Source organism: Echiichthys vipera, assembly GCF_963691815.1.
Source record: "Echiichthys vipera genome assembly, chromosome: 3".
Lineage (NCBI taxonomy): Eukaryota > Metazoa > Chordata > Actinopteri > Perciformes > Trachinidae > Echiichthys > Echiichthys vipera.
In genome coordinates, this window is record NC_139828.1 from 20,436,065 (window position 1) to 20,462,966 (window position 26,902).

At 41.9% G+C, this 26,902-nt stretch overlaps 1 protein-coding gene across 1 annotated transcript in view; it reads right to left on the minus strand.

Annotated features, from left to right (window-relative positions):
• dennd1b (DENN/MADD domain containing 1B) overlaps window positions 1-26,902 on the minus strand; it is a 110,898-nt gene that overhangs the window by 71,230 nt on the left and 12,766 nt on the right. Inside the window, exon 3 of the mRNA XM_083939144.1 lies at window positions 15,050-15,093. Within this exon, the coding sequence (XP_083795270.1) occupies window positions 15,050-15,093 (44 nt within the window). The remainder of the gene's footprint in view (window positions 1-15,049; window positions 15,094-26,902) is intronic.

Consider the following 26,902-nt stretch of genomic DNA (forward strand, 5'->3'; position numbering starts at 1 on the left):
CAAATGAGCTCTGAATTATTTTCTTGTCTCTAGAGGCTAACAACCCTTCTCTCCAGCCATGTAACTATGGTAGTTTTAACTCACTGTCTGTGACATGTCATATCACTGCATAAAATATTATAAGTGTAAGGCATTCACTCATGATTCAAGCAGCTGACCTTTAGGGTGGAATCTTGTGATCCACTCCTGGTCCTTCACGGAAATATTAGGGAAAAGGTCACAATAAAATAACTACCGTGAAATAAAATTCAAACTACTGTCATGAAGCCATGAATGTGTACTTCTGCAAACAAACTTTTCTGAAATAAATATTCTGTCAGGTTACAACTCACACTGTCAAATTTATTACCCATTTAGCAACATTTTGGATGAAAGCCAGAATGGTTCTGCCCTCCTGAATAATCCCTCAACTGCGACAACTGAGCAAACTCCAAAAGTTACAGGTGTGTAATATAATGAACACGACAGCCATTGTGTAGTTATCATTAAGGGCTTCTGGAGAAAAACTAAATTTAGATTCTCAACACCCCTCGTCTAGACAGCGAACATCATGTCAGCGTCATGCTTGTGTGACAACGGCGTTCATGCGACACAGAAGCGACTGTCTATACCGCTTCTGTATTGTCCGCAAATTTTAAAGCGTCAAAGAGTGAAAGGGCAGCCACATTGTCTGTGTATGTGTGCGGTGTTGGGGTACGTTGCTTTTTCAGACAAAAAAACCCATTTAGTCGTCACAACCCTTGAGTTACTTTGTCAAATGGTTTATTTTTAGCTTCACTCAGTACACAGTTGAAATCTACAAAACATACCTTAAAAGTCACACACCTTGTTGTATAAGCATACAATCTCTGAAATAGCAGGGACTAAAACAGTTCATCTTCACAACTCTATTCAAAATTCATTACCTCAATTATGGCAACTCCATATTACAATTGTACTGTGCACTGGACGGTTGAGGACATAAATGGTTCACATTAATAATAATTAATTAATCAATTTCTTCCCATTCCCCAATTGATGCCTGCTCTGTTAGAATCAAAAGTACGCTTTAAGGTAAAAGTTGAGGGACCAGCTCCTGTTTAAAAACGTTTAATAACTGAATGCTTACAAAAGCTATATCTTCCATATCTGTCAAACATGCAGTATAATGGAGTATTAAGGCTACAGTGGTTTGCAGCATGCAGGGGCCCTGGTTATCCAGCCAGCACTTCAACAGTATAATGACATAGTCAGCAGGGCTACTAACACATCAGCACTGGAAACCACAGTGTCTCCACTCACCCTTCCTTCACCTCTTCCTCCCGCACGCTCTTGTGCCCTCTTCATCGCCTCCTCTCTTCCTTCCCTTCTCTCTCTTTCCCTCCATCCCCCACTCTCTGTCCTCTTTCACCTCCCTCCTAAACCCCCTGTCGTCATCTAAGATTCCCCCCTTCCTGCATACCCCACCTTCCTCACCATTACCAACACCCCTCATCCCCCCTCTCACCCCCCTTTTCCCAATTAGTCTGTCTGTGTGCAGCTACCCAGCCGATCTCTGCCCATCCTGCCGGTGCTGGTTCGCTCACCCAGCCCCTCTGGCGAACATGACAAAGAGAGATCCTCAGTATTCAAACAGACACACACTGCTTTCAAATGCCGAATGGCAGGGTCAACCTGGGTGCAGCTTTAAGCAAAATATTCAAATTTTCAGCCTTTCTTTTTTAAGAATTTGCATGGATATGCATTCATTTGCAATGTGTAAAGGCACAAGGACAGCTGAGCCTTGGTTTGAGAGGGGGGGGGGGGGGGGGGTAAATAATGCAGAATAAAAATGTATAAAATCTTGATTGGGTGGACTGGTGGATTACAAGTAGGTTCAAAACTAATAAAAACACAAAGTCACAAACATAATGCCATGTACATGTTTGGCACCAAATAACTGATTAACTGATGACCGTTATCAGTAATTTTTCCGGGAGTGAGTGTGTGATCTAACATACTGTGAACAACAAAATTCCTAAACAACTTCCTGTTTCCTCAGTGATCTCCAAACTGCACCTGATACCAAAAGGTGACTGGAGGTGATGCTATAATGAGAAAGAAAGACAGAGAGAAAGAGTGACAGAAGCAGAGCACAGAGGCAAAGATATTAGGACAGAAAAAACAGAAGGAAAGGGAAAAAGCAAGATAGAAGAGATCAGGGTTAAGCAATAAATATGGAAAAAGATATTAATCTACTACCATGTTATAGACTGCAGCATATGAGCAACTCCTTCCAGTGATGTTTACCAGTCCACTTGACTTCCTGAACAATACAATTATAACCACCATAAATGTAAGTATGGGGGTTACTGGCAACTGTTGCCTGAGTCATGTTATAAATAAGCGCTGCTTGACCACAGAAAGTCTTGAATATCAATGTAAAGCACACTTTGACAATGGAAATCTGTTTTTAGAGTAAATGTCAAAAATGGCAACGCTACAGGTATTTTGATACAAATATGCCTAGCAGATGTACATGTATGTTCATAAAGACAGGACATTTAGAGAGGAACTAGGATCTTTAATCTTCGATGACAAGTCATATCTGTGTCTTGAGCAGGACACTCCCTTGAATCGGACTTCTGTAGGTGACCTTGAGCTCTGGCCTTTCTGTCAATTTGGTATTAATGAAAACCTTTTTTTTGGTGGGGATCAAAGTGGTAAATGACCCGTCTTCAGTTAATATCAGAGTGATTCCTGTGATGATCATACTGTGCGATGGTCAACTGGGATTATATGGAATGAAAAAGAAACTGAACTGTTTACTTTAGAAGTTTAATGGTATCATCTCTGCCCCTGTAGTATATTAGACAACATGCATTAGCAACAGTAATCAGAAGGGACACACTTGCATCACTCAATATTGGTCAAAATCACTGGATCCCCATATTGGAGGAGGAAAAAAGTATAATCCGATAGGATCCATTATCTTAAACTGTGATGATTTCACATCATGTCACCTATCCATACTTGAAACCTGGGAAATACAATGTTCTATCAGAGCCGTGAACGCAACTGCTGGCTGACAGGTCACATTTTAAAATGACGTTGGCTACAGTCATCACCTACCTGATGCGCTGAAGTTGTCATAAGAAAGGTTTGGTTCTTCGGATAGCCTGCCTAACGCCAATAGATTCATGCTTTGTTCAGCTCAGTTTCTGTAACCACCAATGTAGAATGAAAATATCAGCGGGGATCGGCAGAGCAACGAGGCGAAGCTCTGCTCCTGACCAGAGGAGGAGCTGCTGCTTGGAGGTGGGGGGCCCTCTGCCTTCACCCGGAGCTCAGACTGCTCTCAGCGTACATTGCTATCTTCAGATGGCTTATGTGGAGAGTGATAACACTGAAGCTGCTGTTGACCAATGTGCAAATAGACTGACTGATTAAACGGCTCCATTTTCAGGTTGTTGTTTCCCGCACCCTGAGTACGGATTTCCTTTAGAGACTAACATTAAGAGGTGTTTGAGTTTGAACTAGTCTTTTTAAACTAGGTAAGAAAATAAAGTGAGTTAAAGGGTGACTATCCAGAAAGGATTATGTTTTTAAATTGGGCTGTTAAGTCTGACACAAGTAACACACTTTCAAAATATGATATCCCGGTCCAAGCGCTCCGAACCTGTGGACAATTACAATCATTTTCTTCAGTGAGACACCTTTTCATCAATAGGAAAGCGGTTGAATGACAATTTCATTGTTTTGTTCAACAGGGAACACAGCACTGCGTCATTGTAGAAATACGAGGCTTGGACTGGCTTGGGCCTAGAAATTGTAATTTTCAAAGTGGCATTACTTCACGACTTAACAGCTGATTGTTTGTTGGTTTGATGATTGTTTTAAACCATGCCCGGCTTTGTGTGAATTTTTGCTGGCAATACTGTACATTGATCTAAAACTGAAAAAGATTTTGTGTGTGATGTTTCATTAAGGGTATTTCTCATATAGTAATAGTAAAGTATTGCTCTGTAATCATTAGGTAAACCCTGGCTGGAGCCCAATATAATAATTCATTATTATCTATAAATATGTTTAGTCTAATAGAAGGAACAAGATGTCCCTGATTGGTATTGGTATTGGTATCAGAAGATACTTATGGTTGTACTCATGGTATCGGTATCAGACATGAAAAAAGTATCGAGCCATCCCCTGTATTTGAGCCAGTGCAAATTTTTTTAGGGGTGCAGCTGAAGAATATATAGGTGTGCAAACATTATCTGATGCAGGTGAAGGTAGAGTAAACGTAAAGACGTAGAATGATAGAGAGAACAAGTCAAAGGAAAAGAAAGAAATTACTGAGAGAGACACAGACAATGACGGACAGACACAGACAGAGACAGCGGATATGGTTGAGACGCCAGATTTAGAGATGGAATAAAAAAAAAAACAGAATAGTGAAGAGAGGAGCAGGAGAACAACGGGCAGAGACACAGTCTCCTCTGGCCGCTGCAGACCTCAGACCCTGCAGAGATTCCTTTCATTAGGCTTTAATAGTATGCTGCCGGCTTGCCATTCTGACCTGCGCTCTGTGCCAGTAATAAGAACGGCCTTCAAAGCCGGACCAAAGCAACAGAGCTGCTTGAGATGGGGGTGGGGGGTGATGGAGAGAGGTGGAGGGGCACAAGAGCCGATGAGGTGCACTTTCAAATTGACACGGGGGCGTTACATTTTCACATCCTTGCTCACTCTGCCCAGGCTGATCCGCGAGGGAGATGGGGGAAGAGGGAGTTTTGTCTTGCTGAATTTTTTTTTTTTTACTCCCCTCCACAAGCCTAACCCTATAACAGGTTTGCTGAAAATATTTGCAATTTTCAAATATTGCACTTCTGGACCCGTAAGGACATCACAGATATATAAACCGAGGATAAAATAAAGGTCTTAGTTTGGCCCTCCTGCACAACACAACAGCACACTTTACACTTCCCTCTTGAATAGAAATGTCACGTGGAAAATTAGCATCCCAGAAGCCATTGCGTTTATCGTAGGAGTTGTCCTTGCTTAAATTTAGTAAGGAAAGGTAAAATGTAAATGTTGCTGGGTTTTTTTTTCACCTCTTTAGTTTATGACTCAAATGCAGTATGAATCCATCAATTTGTTTTAACAAGAGGGATAACATCCCCTTAACCTCCCACTGTCCAGACCCGAACTCATTCACTCGTCTATCAGCTGATAATGAGTCACCTCTAATATAACAACATTCCACAGGGGTAGTATCCATGCCGTCCATTGTACTGCACTCATTTATTTTCTGCTTTTTCCACAATGGATGTATTTATTTATGTTATGGGGTGAGGGGGCATATTGCTTGGAGAACGAGTATATGGCGTTAACAATAACAGAGTGCATTATTCCAGTGCTAATAACCTGTCCTGCTGATGTCCTTTCTACATATCACAGATGGGCTCAGACAGGGGAGAGCGGCAGTATTATGCCTCTGCCGAGATCTTCCACTGAATATATTACCATGTGATAGGAGGAGATGTCTCTCTCACTCCCTCACACACACACACACACACACACACACACACACACACACACACACACACTTGTAGTGTTGGGCCAAGAGAGCTGCATATGCCCCAAACATACAAGCATGGGCTTCATTAATGAAGTGCCAGGAGGAGAGGGAGGGAGGGGGAGAGAGAGGGAGAGAGAGAGAGAGAGAGATAGCGAGAGAGCGTGTGTGTGTGTGTGTGTGTGTGTGTATGTATGTGTGTGTGTGTATATGTGTGTGTATGTGTGTGTGTGTGTGTGTGTGTGTGTGTGTGTGTGTGTGTGTGTGTGTGTGTGTGTGTGTGTGTGTGTGTGTGTGTGTGTGTGTGTGTGTGTGTGTGCGTGTGTGTGTGTGTGTGTGTATATATATGTGTGTGTGTGTGTGTGTGTGTGTGTGTGTGTGTGTGTGTGTGTGTGTGTGTGTGTGTGTGTGTGTGTGTGTGTGTGTGTGTGTGTGTGTGTGTGTGTGTGTGTGTGTGTGCGCGCGCCAAGCAGCCGGGGGGAGATTTCCTTCTTAAAGCTTTCAGCTCCCACTGGGCTTAGCTCGACTGTATGAACCCTGATGTGGGCCTGCCTCTAACACATGGCGTCACACACACTCACACATATAGAACCTTGCGCACACACACATACACACAAAGAATGTATACATTGAAGCTCAGCAGGAGGGCAGCAGTGCAACACTGGCTCCTAAACACTTGGCTGTGGACGTCTCATTGACAGATGTACATGGAATCTAGCAGAGGAGGTCAGGTCATTGCTGCACCCTCCTCTTCCTCCTTTCTCTTCCCCTCCCTCTCTCCACCCTTCTCTTCCTTTACACAACATCCTATATGTTCTGCAATAGTTTCTATCTCCGTCTCTGGCTGGTGGCTACTCATTGTGCCATGCATTGAGTAGCTAAGGAAAAATGCATGCCAATTAAGCCACATATGTTGCTGTGTGTGATACCTCAGCTGGCAACAGCAGTATGAGGCTACAGTAAGCCTGGCATCTTATACCGTAAATATGAGCTTCCTGGTTAAAAGGGACAAACTGTTTCCAAGTGTAGATGCACTCTCATTCTTCCTCTGTGACTGTAGCCATAATACTGAGTGAGTTTGGCAATATTCAGAAACATAATATATGGTACATTATGGAGGATATCTGCTCTCTACAGAATTACATTAGCCCAGTTTGCATATGTTTAACCTAACAAGGAGCTCTAACTGGATGTAGAATTCAAGATTTCATTATGAAACTAAAACAAGGTTAATCGCATGACTAACAATGTCCCTGTTTCCTATTCTTAAATCTCTGTTCCCTTACTGTGGCTATGTGTGCAAAAACTGACTGCAACAGTAGTTACACATTTGTATGTTTAAAATCTCTGCTAAACAAGAAGTGCTTTGACTTTAAATACATTTTACCAGTCACATCATCTATCTATCGTAAATCAACATAGTCATTGTTGACTAGGTAGGAACTAGTTTAGTACACATTCACCATCCATTTATTCTACGTTGATTTTGAAACAATCTATTCTATGAGCGGATTAGCAGTGAAGAAAGTACATCAGTATCTAAATCCATTGCGGTCCACCTGCAGCTTGGGAAACACAAGCGGCCAACAGCTCTTTACTTCACTGCCAAAACACACCACAGCTTTCTTTTCCGTCGGCCACTATGCAGTGTGCGATGCTGGAGAGATGTGAGCAGCGGTGCGTAAAAACACTTCCCCTGCTCTCCTCTTGCCTCTCCACCACCCATCTTCTCCCAGGAAGGCAGCCCAGAGGTCAGCGCAATCAGGACCCATGAGCAACAAAGGGCCCTACTTAGGCGTCCAGCTCAGTGCCCGAGCCAAAGGCCAGCTTAGTGGGGCGAGACTGTCTATTAGGCAGGACCCTGGAACACCCCAGGGATCAGAGGTGAAAAGGGTTAGAAAGAAGAATAAAAACACTATCAACCCAGACACATACACACACATATTCTCAAAGACATACACAGATCATATGAGGCCTTGTTTGACACCGCTGTCAGGGTGCAGTGGAGGGGAAAGACGAGACCCTGTGACATGCTGAGACATCACACACATACATGTACACAAAAACACGCACATTTAGGTCTATATTTCTCTCCACGCACACAAACAAAGGTATGAATTTTCATCTTTTTCTTCTGTATCCCACACCTCATGCCTTTCTGTTACGGCTTCACACAACTGGCTGTAGCAGCACTGAAAGAGCTGGCAAAATATGCTCATTCTCAGCAGCAAGTCACAAAACATCACATCTTTTCTGTTTCCTGTCTTTTTTGGAGGATAGGTGGGGAAAGTTGACTCTGGTCTGACACAGACAGAGTCAGCAGTTGAAGCTGTATCTTCACTGCTATCAACCACCAAATGCCTTCCTCTGTCAACCACACTCATCCTACACAAACTTTTTCGTGAGGTTATCACCTATTATATAACTTATCATTGGTGTTTGTCGATTTCTCAGAAACTGTGGAAACAACCTTATCATTCGACTGAAAACAACATTCTGTGTCAGGTTTGAAGACCCAGAGGCCACGAAATGTACACTTCACATACCAAAAACACATGTAAATGTTTGAACAAAAACATCGCACTCCTAAAACTTTTACGCTACAAACTCTCCTATCTGCCAAACTAACTAACTCTGCTTTTCACTGTCCTCTATCTTTTTGCAGTTTCATTCCCATTTTGTCATTTCACAAGCCTCTCACCTTCATCTTTCTTTACTTCCTATCCCTTCTTCACCTGCTTTTAACTTTACCTGTCACCGTTTTGGGCCACAGACCTCCTTTAGAACTAATTTACTTCCCATTACCCCCCCCCCCCCCCCCCCTCCTATCTCTTCTTCTTTTCTATAACATTCCCTCCTTTGGGTGTACATCGTCTTAACTGAGGGTCACATATCATCGTCTTCAAGTTAGCATCTCCAGCTTTCTGCTACTGAACCTCCGCACATCCACCTTGACTCCTTCAGGGTCAACAATCTTCCCCTTGCAACCTCACACACCCGATCGAGTCCCCTTCACGCCTCCCCCACCCAGGACCTGTCCAGAGCTGTGGATACCAATCACATCATGTCAGGCAGCCTGTCCTGATGGAGTACGGTGTCAGAGCAACACTCAGATTTACCAAGGCTGATGCCTCGAGAGACCCTCTGCCCTCTTCTTCTCTCTTTGTCTGTCCCTCCCTCTTAGCCTGTCTGGCTGATGACACAGTGGGCTTTTGAGCATATATAGACATAAAGGACTAGGTGAACAGAAAATAAGCCAAGTATAGTCTAGAGTCATGGCATCCCAAAAGACTTGATAGTAATTAAAACTAAATAAGGACAGGAACATTTGAATAACATATTTATAAAAGAGACAACAAAGGCTATAATTGATTTGTACATTTTGCAGACTGTTGTTATATTTGCTTTATTGCCATGTTTAATTTGCAAAAGCAGAGGACATAACATTACGTTCAGACACTGGCTCCTCTGCTACAGTGAAGTGTGATACAAGTAAATACACATCAGGTACTAGTGCAAGTCCAACTGAACCAAAAGGCAAGGAACTTTTTTAAGGGCTTTGTGTTTTGCTCCAAATTGCAACAATTACACAAGGAAATCTCCATCATTAAAGAACTACAGATACCACTTACCTGCACCTTATCAAATAACTCATCAGCACATAACATGTTTTAAATGAGGTCTGTAACTGACGATTGCTCTCTTCGACACCTACACGCTCAGAAAAAAGGCCTAGGACTAGGAAACCTATGCAGTCACAAGAAAGCTGCTCATGTCAAGTAACGTATATGTCTGTATCAAAGCATAACTTTCGTCTTAGGATCAAATCACACCTACTGTAGCCTTGGTTTTAATGAAAAACAGCATGTTACACGGTCAACTCCATGCAGTATGCAGAAGAAAGATCAAAGGTTCCATATTAAAATGTGTGGAATGACCATAGAGAGTTAACATCAACTATAGTTCATAGCTGAGAGTAAAATCTATTCATTATTCAATATTTCCTTTATTTCTCTCTGGATATTATGCTGCAACCAGGCTGGCGGTTTATGTGTAATTTGCAATTTCCTGCAACAGGGAAAATATTAGATAAGGTGTTTGGAAATGAGAAGGTTCATGAACCGGTAGGGAGTAAGAGTTAAAGAGGGAATGAGTGGATGGAGGGATACTGCAAAAGAAAGATGGACGAACAGACAGTTATGGAAGTGGAGAACGAAAAAAAACAAGACTGGAGACAGAGAGTGAAAAATAGGTAAAAGATTAACAGGAGCACCAAGAGGTTGAACGAGAATGAGGTAAAACGATGATATGCCAAGAAAGCAAACGCAACGTTTTCTCCCTGCATGTGAGTGCATGTATGGTATGATATGCAAGTAAACTGGGGGAAGAAAGCTAAATCTAAACGATACGGAAGGAATTTGCAAGAAAGTACAACAGAAAGAGATGGAGTTGAGAAGTGTGTGCTACTAGAAAAAACAACTTAAAAGAAGATAGTGTGCAACTACAGTGCAAGAAAAATGTTGAATAATCACTGTCTATTTCCTGAGAGTTACAATCCCATTTCTTCCATTTCCATGGAGCATAGATGGGTGATGGGTGTCTACAAAAAGGTCCACAGTAAGGGGGGTTTCTCTACAGTGCAAATGCTTATTTTACTTGCAGCCATAAGGATTTTCAGTAGGTACCCATCACTTTTACAGAAACCTTTTGGGATATTTCCAAAAACTTATAGAGAAGAAAAAAAACTTTAGGTCTAAAACCCAGTATTACATAAATTCCGAAATATGTGGCCATGGTCATGTTGATTCACATTCCCTCCAGCAGGAGGGATGTCCCAGTTAATAATAATTTCTGCTTAGGAGTGATAAAAACAAACAAAAACAAATAAAATGTTTTCCAACACCTCGGTAGATAAGGGAATTGATAGAAGTGCACTGAGTTTCTCAGGCTTGCAGGTATTTCCATTCTTATCTGTTTTTTCCCCAACAATGCTTTTTTTATAATTTGTTGAGTATTTTTTTCACTGAGGTGACACCCTTTTATATTTTTCCTTTATTTTCTTTGTCGCATTCACCTACAAGTGACTATGAATATCTGACAAAGATTTACCTGAAAGTATCTCGAAAAATCATGTCTGATCAACTTGGATAGCATACACATAGGTGAGAGTAAGATCTTATGCACGGGACCCTTCGGTATGTTGTTTGATGGTCCAATTATTTACATAAGCCTTGTTTGTTTAACTTGTTTGTTAAACCCTTTAATTCCATGGTGGGCTGACAGCTGGGGGAGTTAAATGCATAGAAATGACTTTGTGACAGACCTTTCTGTTCCTGACTTATGGCGTTGAATAATGACCAGAGAAGTGTTTGTGCACAACATAATGATGTCACAGTGAAGTTGACCTATGACCTTTTGGATATAAAATGTAATAACTTCATCATTTTATCCCATTAGACATTGATGTAAAAAAATTTAAAAATATATGTTTTGCCTGTACTGTTGGACAAGGACGTACAGCAATTCACAGAGGGGTGTATCTGTGTGAGTAACTTAACATTTTTAAATACTGCACAGTGGCTCACAGTCTCTGTAAGTTTTCAAATGGTCGTCTGTTTGTGGAACTTGCTGAGTGTTTATCATATTATCCTAAGAGTGGGTCCTCTATACACCAAACTGTGGTTAGCTAACTGGCAAAACCATTTTGTGTGCGTGCGTGTGTGTGAGACAGTGCACGTGTGTGTGTGTGTGTGTGTGTGTGTGTGTGCGTGCGTGCGTGCGTGCGTGCGTGCGTGCGTGCGTGCGTGTGTGTGTGCTCTGTCTGCTGTGTTTTTTCCAGAACTTTGGGAAGAGATCTGAGAGGAAACGGACAGATTTCCATCTGTCTGCTTAATTTGCAAAAAAAAAGCTCTTCTTGCGATTCAAATATATGCTTTAGCCACCTCTCTCTTGCCCTCCCTCTCTCTCTCTCTCTTCCGTCTCTCCATCTCTCCCTCTCCATCCAAGTGGCATCTGTGGATGACCAGGGCATCAAGAGTCTCAAGGGCTGAGGGAGGAATAGGGGGAGCAGGAGGGGAAAAGAAAAGGAGAGAGAGAGACAGAGAGAGAGAGAGAGAGAGAGAGAGAGAGAGAGGGAGGGAGGGAGAGAGAGGGAGAGAGAAAGAGGGAGCAAGCGCCTCTCACTTCATATTTCCCCAGCACCACCCCGGCGTGCCAGCCAGCCTGCAGTCTGTTCTCCTTTGAGCTTTCTATTCTACCACAGAGCAGAAAAAAAATCAATTCATATTTCCATAATCCACACTCCTGTCTGTCTGCATGTCTTTGCCTCACCCCCTCCTTCCATCCCTCTCCCTCTCTCCCTCTTTCTGTCTCCCTCTCTCTCCCTTGGGGTAGAGTAACCCCCTCCACCCCGATCCTACGGCCTACAAATGTCATTACGCTGAGCAACAATAACGGCCTAAACAAAAGGAGGCCTTGCTCTGAGCTCTGAGCCCCTCTGTGGAGACTGTTGGCTGATGCTGCCATATGCTGGCCAGCTCGGGCCACAGAAAGAGACAGAGACTGTGGCTACAGAGGACTCCAGCCTTCAGCCCCACAAAAGAGGAAAGAATCCCTAATCCTGGTAATGAGGCCCGTGAATACAGCCTTTATGTATACGGGGGAAAGGGCCAATCCCTCTGTACACAGCACGCTAACTAGCCATCTTAAGGGCCATCTTATCCACACAAACGATCTGGTCGACAACAGAATGAAAGAAAAGTAAGGTTGTGGGGAGGTGGGGGGGCCAGAAAGAGAGACATATCGGAGGGGAAGGATGAGGCAGACCCATGACAACACATACACTATATTTACACTATTTTTTTATTGCATTGCTCTTGGGTTCAGCTGCTCTTTTTTACTACTTTTTAATCACTTCGATTTCCTGTGCCTACCTCTGCAAATCTGTAATTTCTTGCTCACACACTCGTTCCCTCACTCCCTCTACCTCTTACTGATAGCATGCTCTGGTTCTTGTGGGGCAGGCAGACATCGCCTGAAGCATCTTTCTACAAGCCCGTTTATTCCTCAAAGTGGATCAGAGAGGCAGGAGAGCTGTTTAAACTCGCTGGCTTGGCTGCTGTGTTGAGAGAGAGCACACATTGTTGTCTTTCTCTACAGTTTTTATGTTTTTTTTCCTAGTTGTCCATTTTTTCCCTTCAGCCCATTGATGGTCCGCCGTAGTCATCTGTGCAGTGATTTGCTCCAGGACTTGTTCTGCGGTCTTGCCACTTTGGGAACCGAAACAATATGTTGCATGTCTTGTTTTTTTCTGTCAAATCTCGGTCTTCTGTCATTCTTATACTTAATAACTGCCCACACAGAGCCTGTGAAGCAACTTCAGCAAAGAGCAGGAGTCATCACATGTTGGAGCAACAACAGGGGACAGAGTCAACGGAATCTACTTACAGAGGGATGTACACAAAATAGAGATTCATACACATATTATTACAGAGTGAATGTTTTGATCAAGTTTGAGCTAGACGGTCATTCTTTGAAGGTGAAGCCAGAGAGAAAAACACAAAGACACCCTGTTGGGGTTGGGGCATTTTTCTAAGGGTAAAGAGCAAGACTTTTGAATAAAAGGGATATCAAATACATTTTAATTATTTCAAAGATTTTTTTCCATATGTGTGTGCACACTGTTCCCTTCAGACAGCGGATATGATTTTTCATTTGGATTCATGATAATTTGGTTCTTGCTTTGTAGTTTTGGCCATCATTTCTATCGTTAGTAACAGTAACACTCCACTCACCCAGATAACTGAAGTGACATCACTAATAAGAAACCAGGTGGGGAAATAAACATAATCAGCATTTAGACAACAGACTGGTTAAACAAACCCCCGGGAAGAGAAACATACGGATGCACTGACCTTACTTTTTCTCTCCTGATAATAATTTCAATACTTCAACTGAGGACATCAACCATTACCAGGTACTGAGCAGATACCCCAAAATTTTTAAATCTCTGCATGGAATTTATTGGATACATTTTTATGTAACTAAACACAAAGCCAGAGATTGCATTGTCACTTAAAACTGAGTTGGCAGCCTGCCATGACTGAATGAATAAAACTGATAGCATAAACAGTGAATTTTACTTAACTAATCAACAAAGAAACCATTTTAAATGCAGATCGGTCATTTCATGTCTAGTACGGTAACTGCTTGATAAGGTTAGTACTGGCATTGATTTCATCTTCTAAAACCAATGTGTGCAGGCCTTGAGAAAACAAAGCTAAATCACACAATATTAACTTAAAGTTATAAAGATCTGTTGCACTTATAGACACAATTGACCTACTGTACTCACTATAGTTGTGCACACACTCGGTAAGGGGATAAAATGTGGTCCTTGAGACACCTACTGTAATAGGAACTACCACAAAAGTGGTTGGAGTATTTTGCTAGGTGTCTGTGGCCCAATTTTGTCAGTGTGATAGCGTCACAACTGTGCAAAATACAGCCACAAAATGTTACAGGTCTGTAGCTGAGATCAAAATGAAGGTTGAGTTTGAAAATGGGAGTGATGAGAGCAAGGGGGCTGGAAGTGGGGCCTTGGCCCCACCCATTTTAAGGGCCTGGCACGATAACCGTGAAAGATACAGTCACCAAACTTTACAGGTGTGTAGTTGAGATCAAAATTAAGCCTGGGTTCAAAGATAATGTGGTAGGCCCAACAACCTGTTTACACCCTGTGATTGTCAGTCGGCTTGTGTTTCTTCGGATTGTTTACTTGCTCTCAGCTACTTCTTTGATGAATGCAATGTTATTATAGTAAATAGAAATGTTAACCAAAAAGGTACAAAAATAAGAACCAAGTTTTAATATACTTAAAACATCTTTAAACCGTGTCCTCGTCAAAATGTGACACAGGCTACAGCCTATAGTGAGATGATTACTGAGTTTAGTAGGAAGATGTTCCAAAAAGTATTGAAAAGTAGCTGCAGATTTTGCTCTCAGATTGAAAATGAACCCGATAATGCTATAAATGTATAACAATGGGGAGCAGACACAGTAGCACAATGAGAGAGGAAGCAAGAGATACAAACAGAGAGAGAGAGAGAGGGAAAGGGGAAAACAGAGGTGTGCATTCCTGTCACGGTTGCATGATAATTACTGATTCGTCGGTTATTGAAGACGTGCTCACTGCTTTTCATTACCAGCAACAGACGTACAATGAGACAGAGAGAGACAGAGAGGAAGAGGAGGAGGGGAGAGAAAGAAAGAAAGAGGGAGAGTGAAGGAGGGCACTGATGGGGATGAGGAGGAGACTGGTGGTGGTGGTGGTGGTGATAGGTGTTGGGGGAGGCTACCACAGCATGGCAGGGTGAGTGAGGGCATTAGGCAAGGAAGGGAGATGGGAGAGGAGGAGGAGGTAGAGGTTGTCTGTAACAGTGAACGAGTGAGAGTGAAAGAGAGAGAGATAGAGAGAGGAAGAGGGTGAGAAGAGAATGAAAAAGCAGAGTGTGTTCCAACCTGGTCTGTGTGGTCCTGGGGGAAGCTCCACAGCACGGTTGGATCTAGAGGTAATTGACAGACAGCATTAATCAGCGGGTGAGAAACACACCGTCTTCGCTAGCTGCCTCAGAATACATACATATTAATGAGAGGGGTTGGGGCAAGGGTGGATGCTGCGAGTCTGTGCGTGCACACACACACACACACACACACACACACACACACACACACACACACACACACACACACACACACACACACACACACACACACACACACACACACACACACACACACACACACACACACACACACACACACACACACACACACACACACACACACACACACACACACACACACACACACACACACACTCACACACACACACACACACACACACACACACACACACACACACACACACACACACACACACACGCGCACACGCGCACACGCACACACGCACACACGCACGCACACGCACACTAAAAGACCAGAGAGAGAGGTGGTATGTGCTGTAAATATGCTAATGTACAGTATATTCTCAGTGTAGATGTGATAGCTTATATTATACTCCAAATCATGCACATTTAAGAAAGTAGGATCAACACATACTCAGGTCTTTCTGCTTAATTATTCCTACATTAATACAAGTTTAGCTGTTTGCTAGAGTGATGTAAAACCTAAGCTTTATCATTATAACAGAGGTTTATGATTTTCTTTTTCTCTCCAGTAAATAACATGCATCACACAGAGATTAGCCAAAACGATTATTTGATTTTTTTTTTTTTAGATCGACAGGAAATTAACCAATTCTTCTGACTTTGTTAATTAACAGTTAAGTCATTTATTGAGTGTACATAAAGAACATGAGCTGGGTTCAAAAGCTTCAAAAATGCTGTTATAAATAGAACTCTTTGGTGGTTTAGGCTGTTGATCAGACTAAAGACATTTTAAGATCTTTTTTTTTTTGGCTTTGGTAAACTGTGATGGGCATTCTCATTTTTTTGACATTTTATAGACTACATAATAACTGATTAATCAAAAAAAAGATCTGATAGATTAATCAACATTAAATCAATCATTAGTTGCAGTCCTAACAACTTAGAATGGCCATTCCAATTTACAGAGACATTTGGAATGATTGAGGTTATTAATGTTTCATAATAAAGACAACAAACACACCAGCATTATTCTCTGGTACAGTAATATTTTAGTAGTGAAGATGGGGTTTGATCATTAAATATTGGGGTTTGAGAAAAAAAAGGTGGGTGTGGAGCCTTGAGGGATCACCTCCACAATCTCTCAGACTGTTCCCCAATACATGAAATACCAGTGTTTTTAACGTCCATGTGCACTCACATGCACGAACGGCCAGACCAGCTATCAAAACAAGCATCAAAATCAGATTACAACATACACAGAGGGAGAGTTTATTCTCTGTGCAGCACGCTATTACTCAACTATATCTTTACGTAGAAAATATTTGTTTACTGCTATATTAATGCTCTAAATGTTGACTATAGCTCCTTAAATAGCCAGCCTGCTGATGTCTTAGTGTCACTCCTGCAACATGTTTGCATCTCCCTTAAAACTTCCAAATCAAAACATGAACCTAGCTTCACGCAGGCTTATATTATGTGGTTGAAAGGAAGCAGCCACCAAGCCATAGGGGTCTCTGGTAAACATGGCTTCCACAGCTCCAAGGTCACCCTGTGACCTCGGCAGTAACAGCAAGGGTTTGAACAGACGAGCTCTCGCATGCCAGGTTCACCGTCATGGACATACAAAAGGCCTACAGGCTCACTAACACACCCCCACCTCCGTCAAAACAAAGCTTACTGAGAGGAAGTGAATATGGAAGCACCACACCGTTTGATAGCACAGTAACTTCAGTCGGAAAAACAATAACTGTGAGTTCAACAGGTATAACTTGATTACATCCATTATTTAAAAGGTAATTATGATCCGTCCTTTGCTTATGCCCAAAAAGATTAATGTAGACATTTATGAAGCGAGAGGAGAGGACCGCTACCTTATTCAAGAGGACATGCAATAACACATAATGTGTGAAGTAGCTTCATGGCTAACACACCAGGCTGCCTGAGAGAGAGAGGCACACAATGGACAAACGGATGACAGGACGCAGCAGAATCCATCATGCCTTACATAATCCTGTTGGATAATTTCATGGGCCCCATCTTGAAAAGAGCAGCACAGAAAAAAAGCAGCAGAGCTCAAAGCTCTACACACCAACTCCAACCAAACCCCCACCCCCTTCTCCCTACCCTATGATCTGCCACAGTTAGGGCTATTTTATGCTGATTTACTGGGTGAGAGGATGGGAACTTCTTCTGGAGTGTGATACAGGACAGAAGACAAGGGACAGGAAGAGAAGAGGTTAAAGGGGGGTCCAATGTTTGAAACTTTTGGCAGCAATGCCTTCTCCCTGCAGCAATTGGCCAGGTGTGCATAGGTATGAAAATAGCAGGAGCTTCAACAACAACTGTAAAACTGCAAATCTCTGCTTTGCCAGTGTCCATGAAAAGCACACATAGCTGTAAATTCCATCATTTATTTCTGTAGCCTTTAATTTATCACTTGTTCACCATATCATAGCTTCATGCCCCACATTTAAACGTGCATAGGTATTTAAACATAAATATAATGATACAGCATTTACGATTCAATATATTGCAATACTGTAAGTGATACGATATATTGCAATATTTTTAAATTTTAGAAAAACTGTCACATAAGGCTACAGTGAGGTCAAGTTTCAAAAAGTGGTTTCCAAAAAATTAAATGGTTACTATAGGGACTAACATCACATATGGATACAATTGGGCTGAAGGTCTCAGCTTTACAGTCATATACAATGTATGCAACAACAAGATATATTCAAAAACATCAATTCAGAATAGGCAAAAATACACAGTTATTGCGTGAGAAACAGTATGATTTGTGACCCAAAGTGCACGGGATTAGCATAAAGTCACCATGTCTCTAAAGGGGAGACTTGTGGGTACCCATAGAACCCATTTTCAATTAACCAGAAAGTTGTTATACTTTTTGACTGTTGGTAAAAGTAAATGAAAAAAAAATGACATCAGTTTTTAGCTGACAACGTTTTGGAAATTGCCAAAAGTTTTGAGAGATGTAAAAAAGGAAAAAAGACAGTCCTTTGGAGCTCATATGAAAGCTCCAAGAGTAGAATGATATAAGATTATATCCCATGGCTAAATAGGCTTCAAATCACCACTGATTTTCCAAAACATTTTGTGCACTTGAGTATGTTAAATCCAGGATTGAGTCACACAGAGGGAGAGTGGCATGAATAAAGAGCACACAAGAAGCAGGATACAGTGAGCTGCAACAACACACAGCTGAGGACATGTGGGAACTTCAGAGCACTACCAAACACCTTCCTTTATCATTCATATCTCCTCCCGCATCCTGTGCACACTTCTCTTCCTATCCAACAGGCTCTTATTGTTTCTGTTCTGCTCCACCTCCACATTTCTTTGCCTATCATTTTGCCTCATGCTTCTCTTTTACGCTGTCTTTTCTTTTACATATTTGTTGTTTCTTCACTTCGGTTTAATTTATGGTTGTTCTCGCCTCTCTCTTTTTATTTTTCCCATAACATATTTCTCTTCTTCCAGCCCTCCCCTCTGTCCTCTTTACTTCTGCACCCACCCCCCTTTTTTTTCTCTCTCTTGCATTCATATACCCCTCCTTTCGGACGTGCTGGGCGTGTGGTGGACGCGAGAGGGGGCCTGAAGGGGGTTAAGGCTGAAAGTTGAAGGTTACAGAGGTGAAGAGGACCCCTGCTGCTCCGCCAGGGGACACAAATGTCACCATGACAGATCCTCCACCGGTTAATCCACCCTCCCCTTTTTCAAAAACACAGACACACACAGGGCTCCATGGCTGACCAAAAAAAAAAAAACAACGATTAATTTCTGAATGATGCAACTGTCAACTTTGACATAAGAAAAAGCCAAATATGTTTCTCTTCAAGACACATTTGAGGTGAAAATAAAATGCTATTTCCTTTTAAATGTCATCGAAATTCCTCAGTACTTTATTTTCAAGCAATGAGTCCACAGTAAATCTGTCAGCACTTTCAAAACACAAGCTTTTACAAATGTATTGTATGAATGTTATGGCTTGCTCTCAAGGTCATAAAACATTTTCTGCATGCAACAGACAATGGTAGTTGTCATTTACATTTAAAAAAAAAAGTTAAAGACACAAAGGTCTCGAGGACACCAGGAATGCCATATGTGAACACACACACACACACACACACACACACACACACACACACACACGCAGACACACACACACACACAGCAATAATTCAACATGATCCTTTATCATCTTTCTGTGCAATCATAGTGAAAAAATAATATATTGAGACTTTGTGATACACAATTATGTCATCTACATTGATAATATCAAGCACATTGACAATTCCCATTGATTTCTTTCCGAAAATCTAATGTGAAATATTGTGATTTTATCATTTTTGCACTAAAGTTCTTAATAAAATAAAAAATAATAGTACTTTTCATTTGTGGCATTTAATTCACACAGGAGTATAGAACATTCATATAGACAATTTATCTATTAAATTACAAGAAAACATGCTATACAGTGAATATACTGTTATTGAGATACAGTATGAAATTATCTGTATTGGGACAGAAGATTTGGCCATATCGTCCAGCCTTACCAAATGCCTAATTATGCGTTGCAGCTTTTGCCATTTTTCTGAGACTCGTCAACCACTTCCTGCTCTTCCATACATCTGCCTTCACACTGCCTACTCCCCTTTTGTCCATGCATTTGTCTTGCAAACCATGCTCTGTTATTCCTGCCTACCTGCTTTTTTAGACATCAGCCTGTTCATCACCTATCTCCAGAAAGCAAAAGGATTCAAAATGTGTTTATTGCATTCCCTGCAGTTGACAAAATCTATAAAGAGCTGTTGCAAACTGTATAAAAACAGTCTGTTTGATGTGACACCAGAGGCAGCTGTAGTGACAAGGGGAAACAACCTATAGTATATTTCACCCAGGTGGAGCGTAAACAGACCCAGTGGGTGAGAATTGAATTGAAATCACCTATCCAGAGTTAGATTCCTCCATTCACACCCCTAGGAAATGGATGTGAGGTAAATATGATGAAAAGCTCATTGAGTGACCATTGGTCTGTGTACAAACGTGTACTGTACAAGTACATGCATGTTTACGGATAGATAGCAAGCTCAGGAGTAAATATTTACTGTATAATAGCATGTCCATTGATCTCTGAGGGCTTCAAGTGTGGCTGACCTCCAACAGTCACGATGGGGGCAACACGCATGAAGCCCCTGAGCCGTGACACAGATACCGGGCAGAGGGGGGCGGTGGTGGTGGTGGTGGGAGATATGGTGAAAAAAAAAAATCAATATTTTGGCTATTCCTGAGACACCCGTCTTTAAAAGTCGAGGAGCACAGTGAGCGAGGAGAAAGGAGGGTTAATAGGTGAAGGGTGCTGGGAACTGAGAGCGGGGCAACAGGGAAAGAGTGGGAGGACGAAGGATGAAGTGAGAAATGGATGGATTTGCCTGAGTGGGAGGTAGAACTCTGCCTCTCTCGACTGAAACCACTTCGTTCCTACCTATTCAGGTGGATCATTACATGTGATGGGATTAAACAGAATAAATTGGCACGTTACATTTTCACAAGAACATGAGAGAGACGAGAAATTAGCCTACCCCTTCATCTCTTATTTCTTCCATTCTCTGCATAAATCTGCGTCTAGTGGCACTTCCAAGTAGGCTAAAAATAAAAAAGGCTGGCATCTTCCTCTTGGCATAAATCTACTCTTCCTTGGATTTCCAAGTAGGCTAGAAAGAAGCTGTTGGCAGAGGATGTCATTCCTAACGTTGCCCTAATGCTGCTGGCTGCAAGAAAAAGTTGGCGCATAACATCAGTGTGTCAGAAACCTCGCACTGCCCAGCGCAGCACAGCAACTTATTCAACTTTAAGCCATTTTGTCATTAAAGTAAAAAAGTAGAACCCAGCCTACTTCCTTACTTTGGATGAACATAAAGCTTAAAAATATCCTTACTGGGGGGGAAAAAACATATGATGAACATGAAATACACCCACATTGCAGAGGCCTGTTTGTGTTTCTATAGGATCACCTTTGCAGCTCAATAACAGTGGCCTGAATGCATGGTTCTGGCTTTAAGACTGAGAGAGATTTCAGTGAAACACAAAAAGACCTAACCCCAAATCCAGTGTGAATACACATTTAGATGAAAGCCTCTAGTTTATAATTCTCTATACTATGTGAATCAAACACAGACTTAGAGCCCTCATGGCCATCCGATGTTCTAAAGGCATAAAAAATGCACTTTTTTCACCTTATTCCATGAACGACTGAATGTGCGTTGTGAGTGAATAGGGGGCCTGTTTGTTAAGAGAGGCCAAATCCCATATGGTGAACAGCAGCTCCTCTGGTGAGAAGAGAGGCTGTGAAAGCCACCGGCAGCCCCTCTCCTCCATCCGTACTCCGGAGATGAAGGGATGTAGCGCCTGCCTCTCCTTGTTCCTCCTTTCTCTCGCTCCCTTTGCCTCATCTCCTCCCTCTTTCTTGGCCAGGGGTTAAACTGCTGCACTCTAACCTTCTTGGCAGTGATTTCATTCACTCCGTTTCTCTTGCTCACTCTCTCATCTCTAAGAGAGATTTATTTCACAGTATGTAGTGGATTAGGCCCCCCTCTTACGCCCTCGGACAAAAGCATTGTTTTAGCAGTAGCCTGTTCGCTGTAACGGGAGGAAGCTACCGCTACTAAGCATCCACAATACGGCCATTGTGGACACAGGGCTGGAAGGACCCTGCCTCAGAGGCCGTCTAGACTTTGAGCCTGGGCCGATTGGAAAAACAGAGGGAGAAAATCCCATCAGGCAGTGGAGTGAAAGTTAACTAAGGTAACCTGCTGTGAACCTGATGAAGATGTCAAGCCAACATATGGTAAAAAATGTCTATTGTCAGAACAAGAAGCTTTCTTCCCTCTGAGGGAGGGTATGATGGAGGAGGAGGTGAAGAGGGGTGGCTAAAGTAGACTAGGGGGGGTTGCACAACCTAAAGGAAGGAATAACTGTGGTGGTCATCGTTTTACTTCTGGATCAGTAGCCTTATTCTGGCCCGGAGGAGGCCCAACCCCAACACTCACAATTAAAGGAGTAAGCAGATTAACTGGCATCTTTCAAAGGCCAGTAGAAAGAAAAACACACTCACAGACGTTTAAAACATTTTTTTCCCCGTTTTGCCTATCAAGTCTCAGACTGCACACTGCAAATGGCATTACATTTCATGCTGATTTAGTGAGCAGAGGATTTTAGAAAAGAGAAACTTCTTAAACGATGATATGGTCCTTTAGTTTACTAATACTGATTGGTCACACTGTGTTGTTACAAATGAGGACTGGGGACTGGCAGAAATAGTGAAAGCCTCAGGTTAGTCAAAAGCTACCTAGATTAAATTAAAATAGATTTGTGTTGTGTTGTGTGTGATATTAAATTGGTATCTACGTAAAACTTTAATGGAATCAGAAAGACTCTAATAGAGTATATAATGTCTTGTAAATGGCATCAGCAAATACATCATCACATTGGTCTACACTAGATCGGGAAATAACTCTAAATTGCAAAGAGAGGCTACATTTGAATAAAACAAAAAGAAAAACAACCTCTAAGGTAGATCCTCCTTTACCAGCCAAAAAAAAAAAAAGAATCAACAGGCAGGCTTCATATGTGAGAGATGCTGGCCTGGGGGATTTCGAAGCCATATCTGCAGCTACATCTGAAAAAAAGATAAACAACAGCCTCAGCCACTGGAAGGAGAAGAAAGAAAGTGCTGCATGGAGATGATGTGACCCTATTAATGCCCCATTAGTTGTTTCGTCTTCCCAGAAAAAATGCTTCAGTGGGATGAGCCGAGTGAGGGAGGGAGAGAAGGGGAAGAGACAGAGAAGAGGTGGAGACAGACAGAAAGAGAGAAGTGAAAGTGATACTGTCTCCGGGCTAGTTGGGATGCAACCCAATTTCACAGCTTCACGAATGAGTGGCACAGCATATGGATGCAACCTTTGTGACAGCCTCTGTGTATCACCACATATCAGCGTTGATATTCCCAGTCATATTCCATACTGGTCCAACATTATGTCAAACACCGGCTCTGCATGACTGGATCTTCAACACAGCACACAAACAGCATGTTTGTCGGGGGGCGGGGGGACTCCTCAGCTAAGAAAAACAAACTGGTATCTCCCTCGACAGATTACTCTCCAACTCTGAGATATAACCTGAAATCTGAAATATATGACCCAGATATTTACTTCCAAATTGAAAGAGGAAAAGGAGGGTAGGCTGCAGACTTTTGATTGCAACAGTACAGGTTAATGGTGATGATTCCATCTCTGCTTGTTGGCTAAAAAAACAAAATGTCTTCACATAATCACATACCTCTCTCCATATGGTCCAACCATCTGCCTTGGTCAAAAAGCAACATCTATACAAGCGTAGTAAATTATTAACTCTATTAAAAAGAGCTTATACACATAAAAACACACAAATAAAACCTATAAAGACTTAACTCACCTTACACGGTAAGTTAGCCTTAAGTTTACCACAAACCATGTTGAAATTATTTAATTTACTGTTGCTTAACTTCGTTTTTGTGTCTGTAAAAGAAGCTTTGCAGCCCAGTAAGAGTCCTTGTTCTTTTTGGTGTGATCTCAAGTGACAGAAACAGCAGTCTGATAAGTCTGACAACATTTTGTATATTTTTTATTTATACGTTTTTAGAGATGATGATCAGGTCATTGTCACTCAATTACATATGCTTAGGGGAGAGTTCCTTTTCTAGTGTTTGAGGTGGAGGTTGCAGCATGTGTGTAGCACAGCAGCTCCTTGAGGTGTGGAGAGGATCGATCTCAGTTAATGTCATATGGCACAGCACCCAGAGGCAGCTGCGTGGTGCTGATGACAGTGTAAAGCCTTGCCTTTGGCGGCTACATGCTTGGTGCTTCCGAGCCGTGATTTGAAGTTCACATGCAAAGGCTGACAGACAGACAGCTCTCAGTCAGGCAGTCAGGCAGTCAGGCAATCTTTCCACAGGGATGACAGTACATCTGTATCCATTAAAAGCGTACAATAGTGCCAGATCTTAAACACATTCACAGGGGTCTCAGTGCTCTGCAGGACTGATGGACTATATACTATAGACATAAAAATACACTACCAAAACCACACCTTTTCATACCAGAAAATAAGGGTTGTTCATCCACTATCGTTCCTTTGCATTTCTCTGGTTTGATCTTTAGTCAGGGTTGCAAGTTATTATTAAAACTGAAAAAAATGTATAATACAACTATGTTTACATAAGCCGTTTGGTTCATTTCACTTTACTTAATCAGCATGCTTTCTCTGAATCTCATGGGAATCTGAAAAATGGGCTTCGCCAACAAGTGATTCAGCAGACAGGACTGGGCTGAGACATGTCAACAGAACTACCCACACTTTCCCACACAGACCCGCATCCTTTGATGTGGGTTAATAAACACGCATTCTACCCGCATTGGACCTGTTAATATCAGACTGATGTCACAGCTTTAATTCCTTGTCATTCACACAGGACTGAGAACAGTAGTTTCAGGGAGATCTCTGCTACACAAGTAATTGTCTGGTTACAAGAGACATCATTAGAGCTGAAACTGAAATGTTTTACCTCCTCTAAGGAGGTTATGTTTGCGGTTTGGTTTGTTTGTTTTTCACCAGGCCTAATTTTCATGAAAATTGGTTGAACGGTGCAGCACACAGTAGGATAGGGCATGGGCATGGGCAGAGGTATGTGTGTGTGTTTTTGAATAGACTGATTGATTTGTATAAAATATCAGAGAACTTTCCCAGAGCCCTAAGGGAGATCTTTAAATGTAACCAACGACGTTAATGTTTGATACATCTTAAGATCATTTATCAAGCAAAAAGGGAAATTATCAAAACTCACATAAATATTTCCACACTAGACCTAGAATGAGCTGTATATTTGTCATTGTTGTTTGTGGCGTTTTTTATTGTTGAGTTCAATGAAGGTGGTTGTTGCTGCATTTATATTGAAGATTAAAGTATTGTATCTTTAAGTTAGTTTTAGAAGTGCTGAATTCATGATTGAAGAGCTATTAGTTGACTATAAGATTTCATTAATTTCTGTGTTTTTTCACAGACACACATGTTTAAAATGCCACGAATCCTGGCTGGGGCCCTTCTGTGTGGAGTTTGCATGTTCTCCCCGTGTCTGCGTGGGTTTTCTCCGGGTTCTCCGGCTTCCTACCACAGTCCAAAGACATGCTTGTGTTAGGTTAATTGATTGATTGACTCTAAATTGCCCGTAGGTGTGAATGGTTGTCTGTCTCTGTTTGTCTCTATGTGCCCTGTGATAGACTGGCGTCCTGTCCAGGGTGTACCCCGCCTCACGCCCGATGTCAGCTGGGATCGGCTCCAGCGATCCCGACAGGGACAAGCGGTTGAAGATGAATGAATCAATCAATCAACATTCGTAATTTTGAAAGCTGTTCCTGTTGGTAAATGGATGTTAGTCTATTCATTGTTAGTAAGTTAGTTAGTTCTGCATCATTATGTCAGTTTGAAATGGGCATTAAATATTTATACAACTCCTAGTGTCATGACTTATTTTGTGGCAGACAAAATTAATCATGTTCCTTCGGGAATGTGGCTTTCCGACACGCTCGTCAACATTTAAGCCGAGATCGCGAGTCAACTTTGCAGTCTTTATTTCAGCATTGGTAAACAAAAGTCAGAATATAAGTTAAACACCACACAAAGCGATCACTGAGCGGTCATAAAACTGTGCTGCTTCGCGTCAGACTTATTCACCTGTGATTTCACTCCTAAGGTGCGCTCATCAGACCAACTATGGCAGCCCAAGCCCATCAAAGCAAATTGTGTCTTCAAAAAAAAGAAACAAATTAAGCAAACAAGTAACTCAAGTAACCAAACCAAATTCACCCTGCTTATTTAAGTGATATATTAAACATACTAACAAACAAAAACAATGGCTCCAACACCTAGCCTAATCGTCAATGGAGTGAGATAATCAATGTGAAATGATTCAACATTGAGGAAATACAGTATACTCAACGTATATTTCCTCAATGTGGCGTCAACGTTAAGTCTGGGAGGTGAGGGATGCGTGTGTGTGTGTGTGTGTGTGTGTGTGTGTGTGTGTGTGTGTGTGTGTGTGTGTGTGTGTGTGTGTGTGTGTGTGTGTTATATGAAAACAAAGACCTTGTGGATGAATTACATGATTTGTAATGATAAATGGTCGCAGACATTTGTGAAGACATCAAAATTGACCTATATTTTCTGTCTTGAAAAATAGGCCAGAACCCAAATTAAGGGCCAGTAGGGTTACTACATACATGTAAACGCCATCATCTTCACAGTAATTGTGTGGTGTTAGGCAACGTAGAATGGAGAGACATAGCCTCAGGTCATAGCTGTTGACATGTAAATAGTGGGGCTAGAAGCTGAAATGACAGCACAGACAGTAAGCCTGTACAACTAGTTCGCTTGATTTGGGTTTGGCCTTGGCCGCAAATATTAAGGTCTAAAGGACAACAGTCTAGACGTCAGGATACCACTACTCATATCATGTCAATAAGTAGGTTGATTTCCTTAATTGCCGAGGAAAATACATTTCTGCCTCTTTCATCATTCATCTTTTCGATCATTTAACATCAATCTACATGGCAGCAGTAAGACCACAATACAACCTGAGACTTCATCC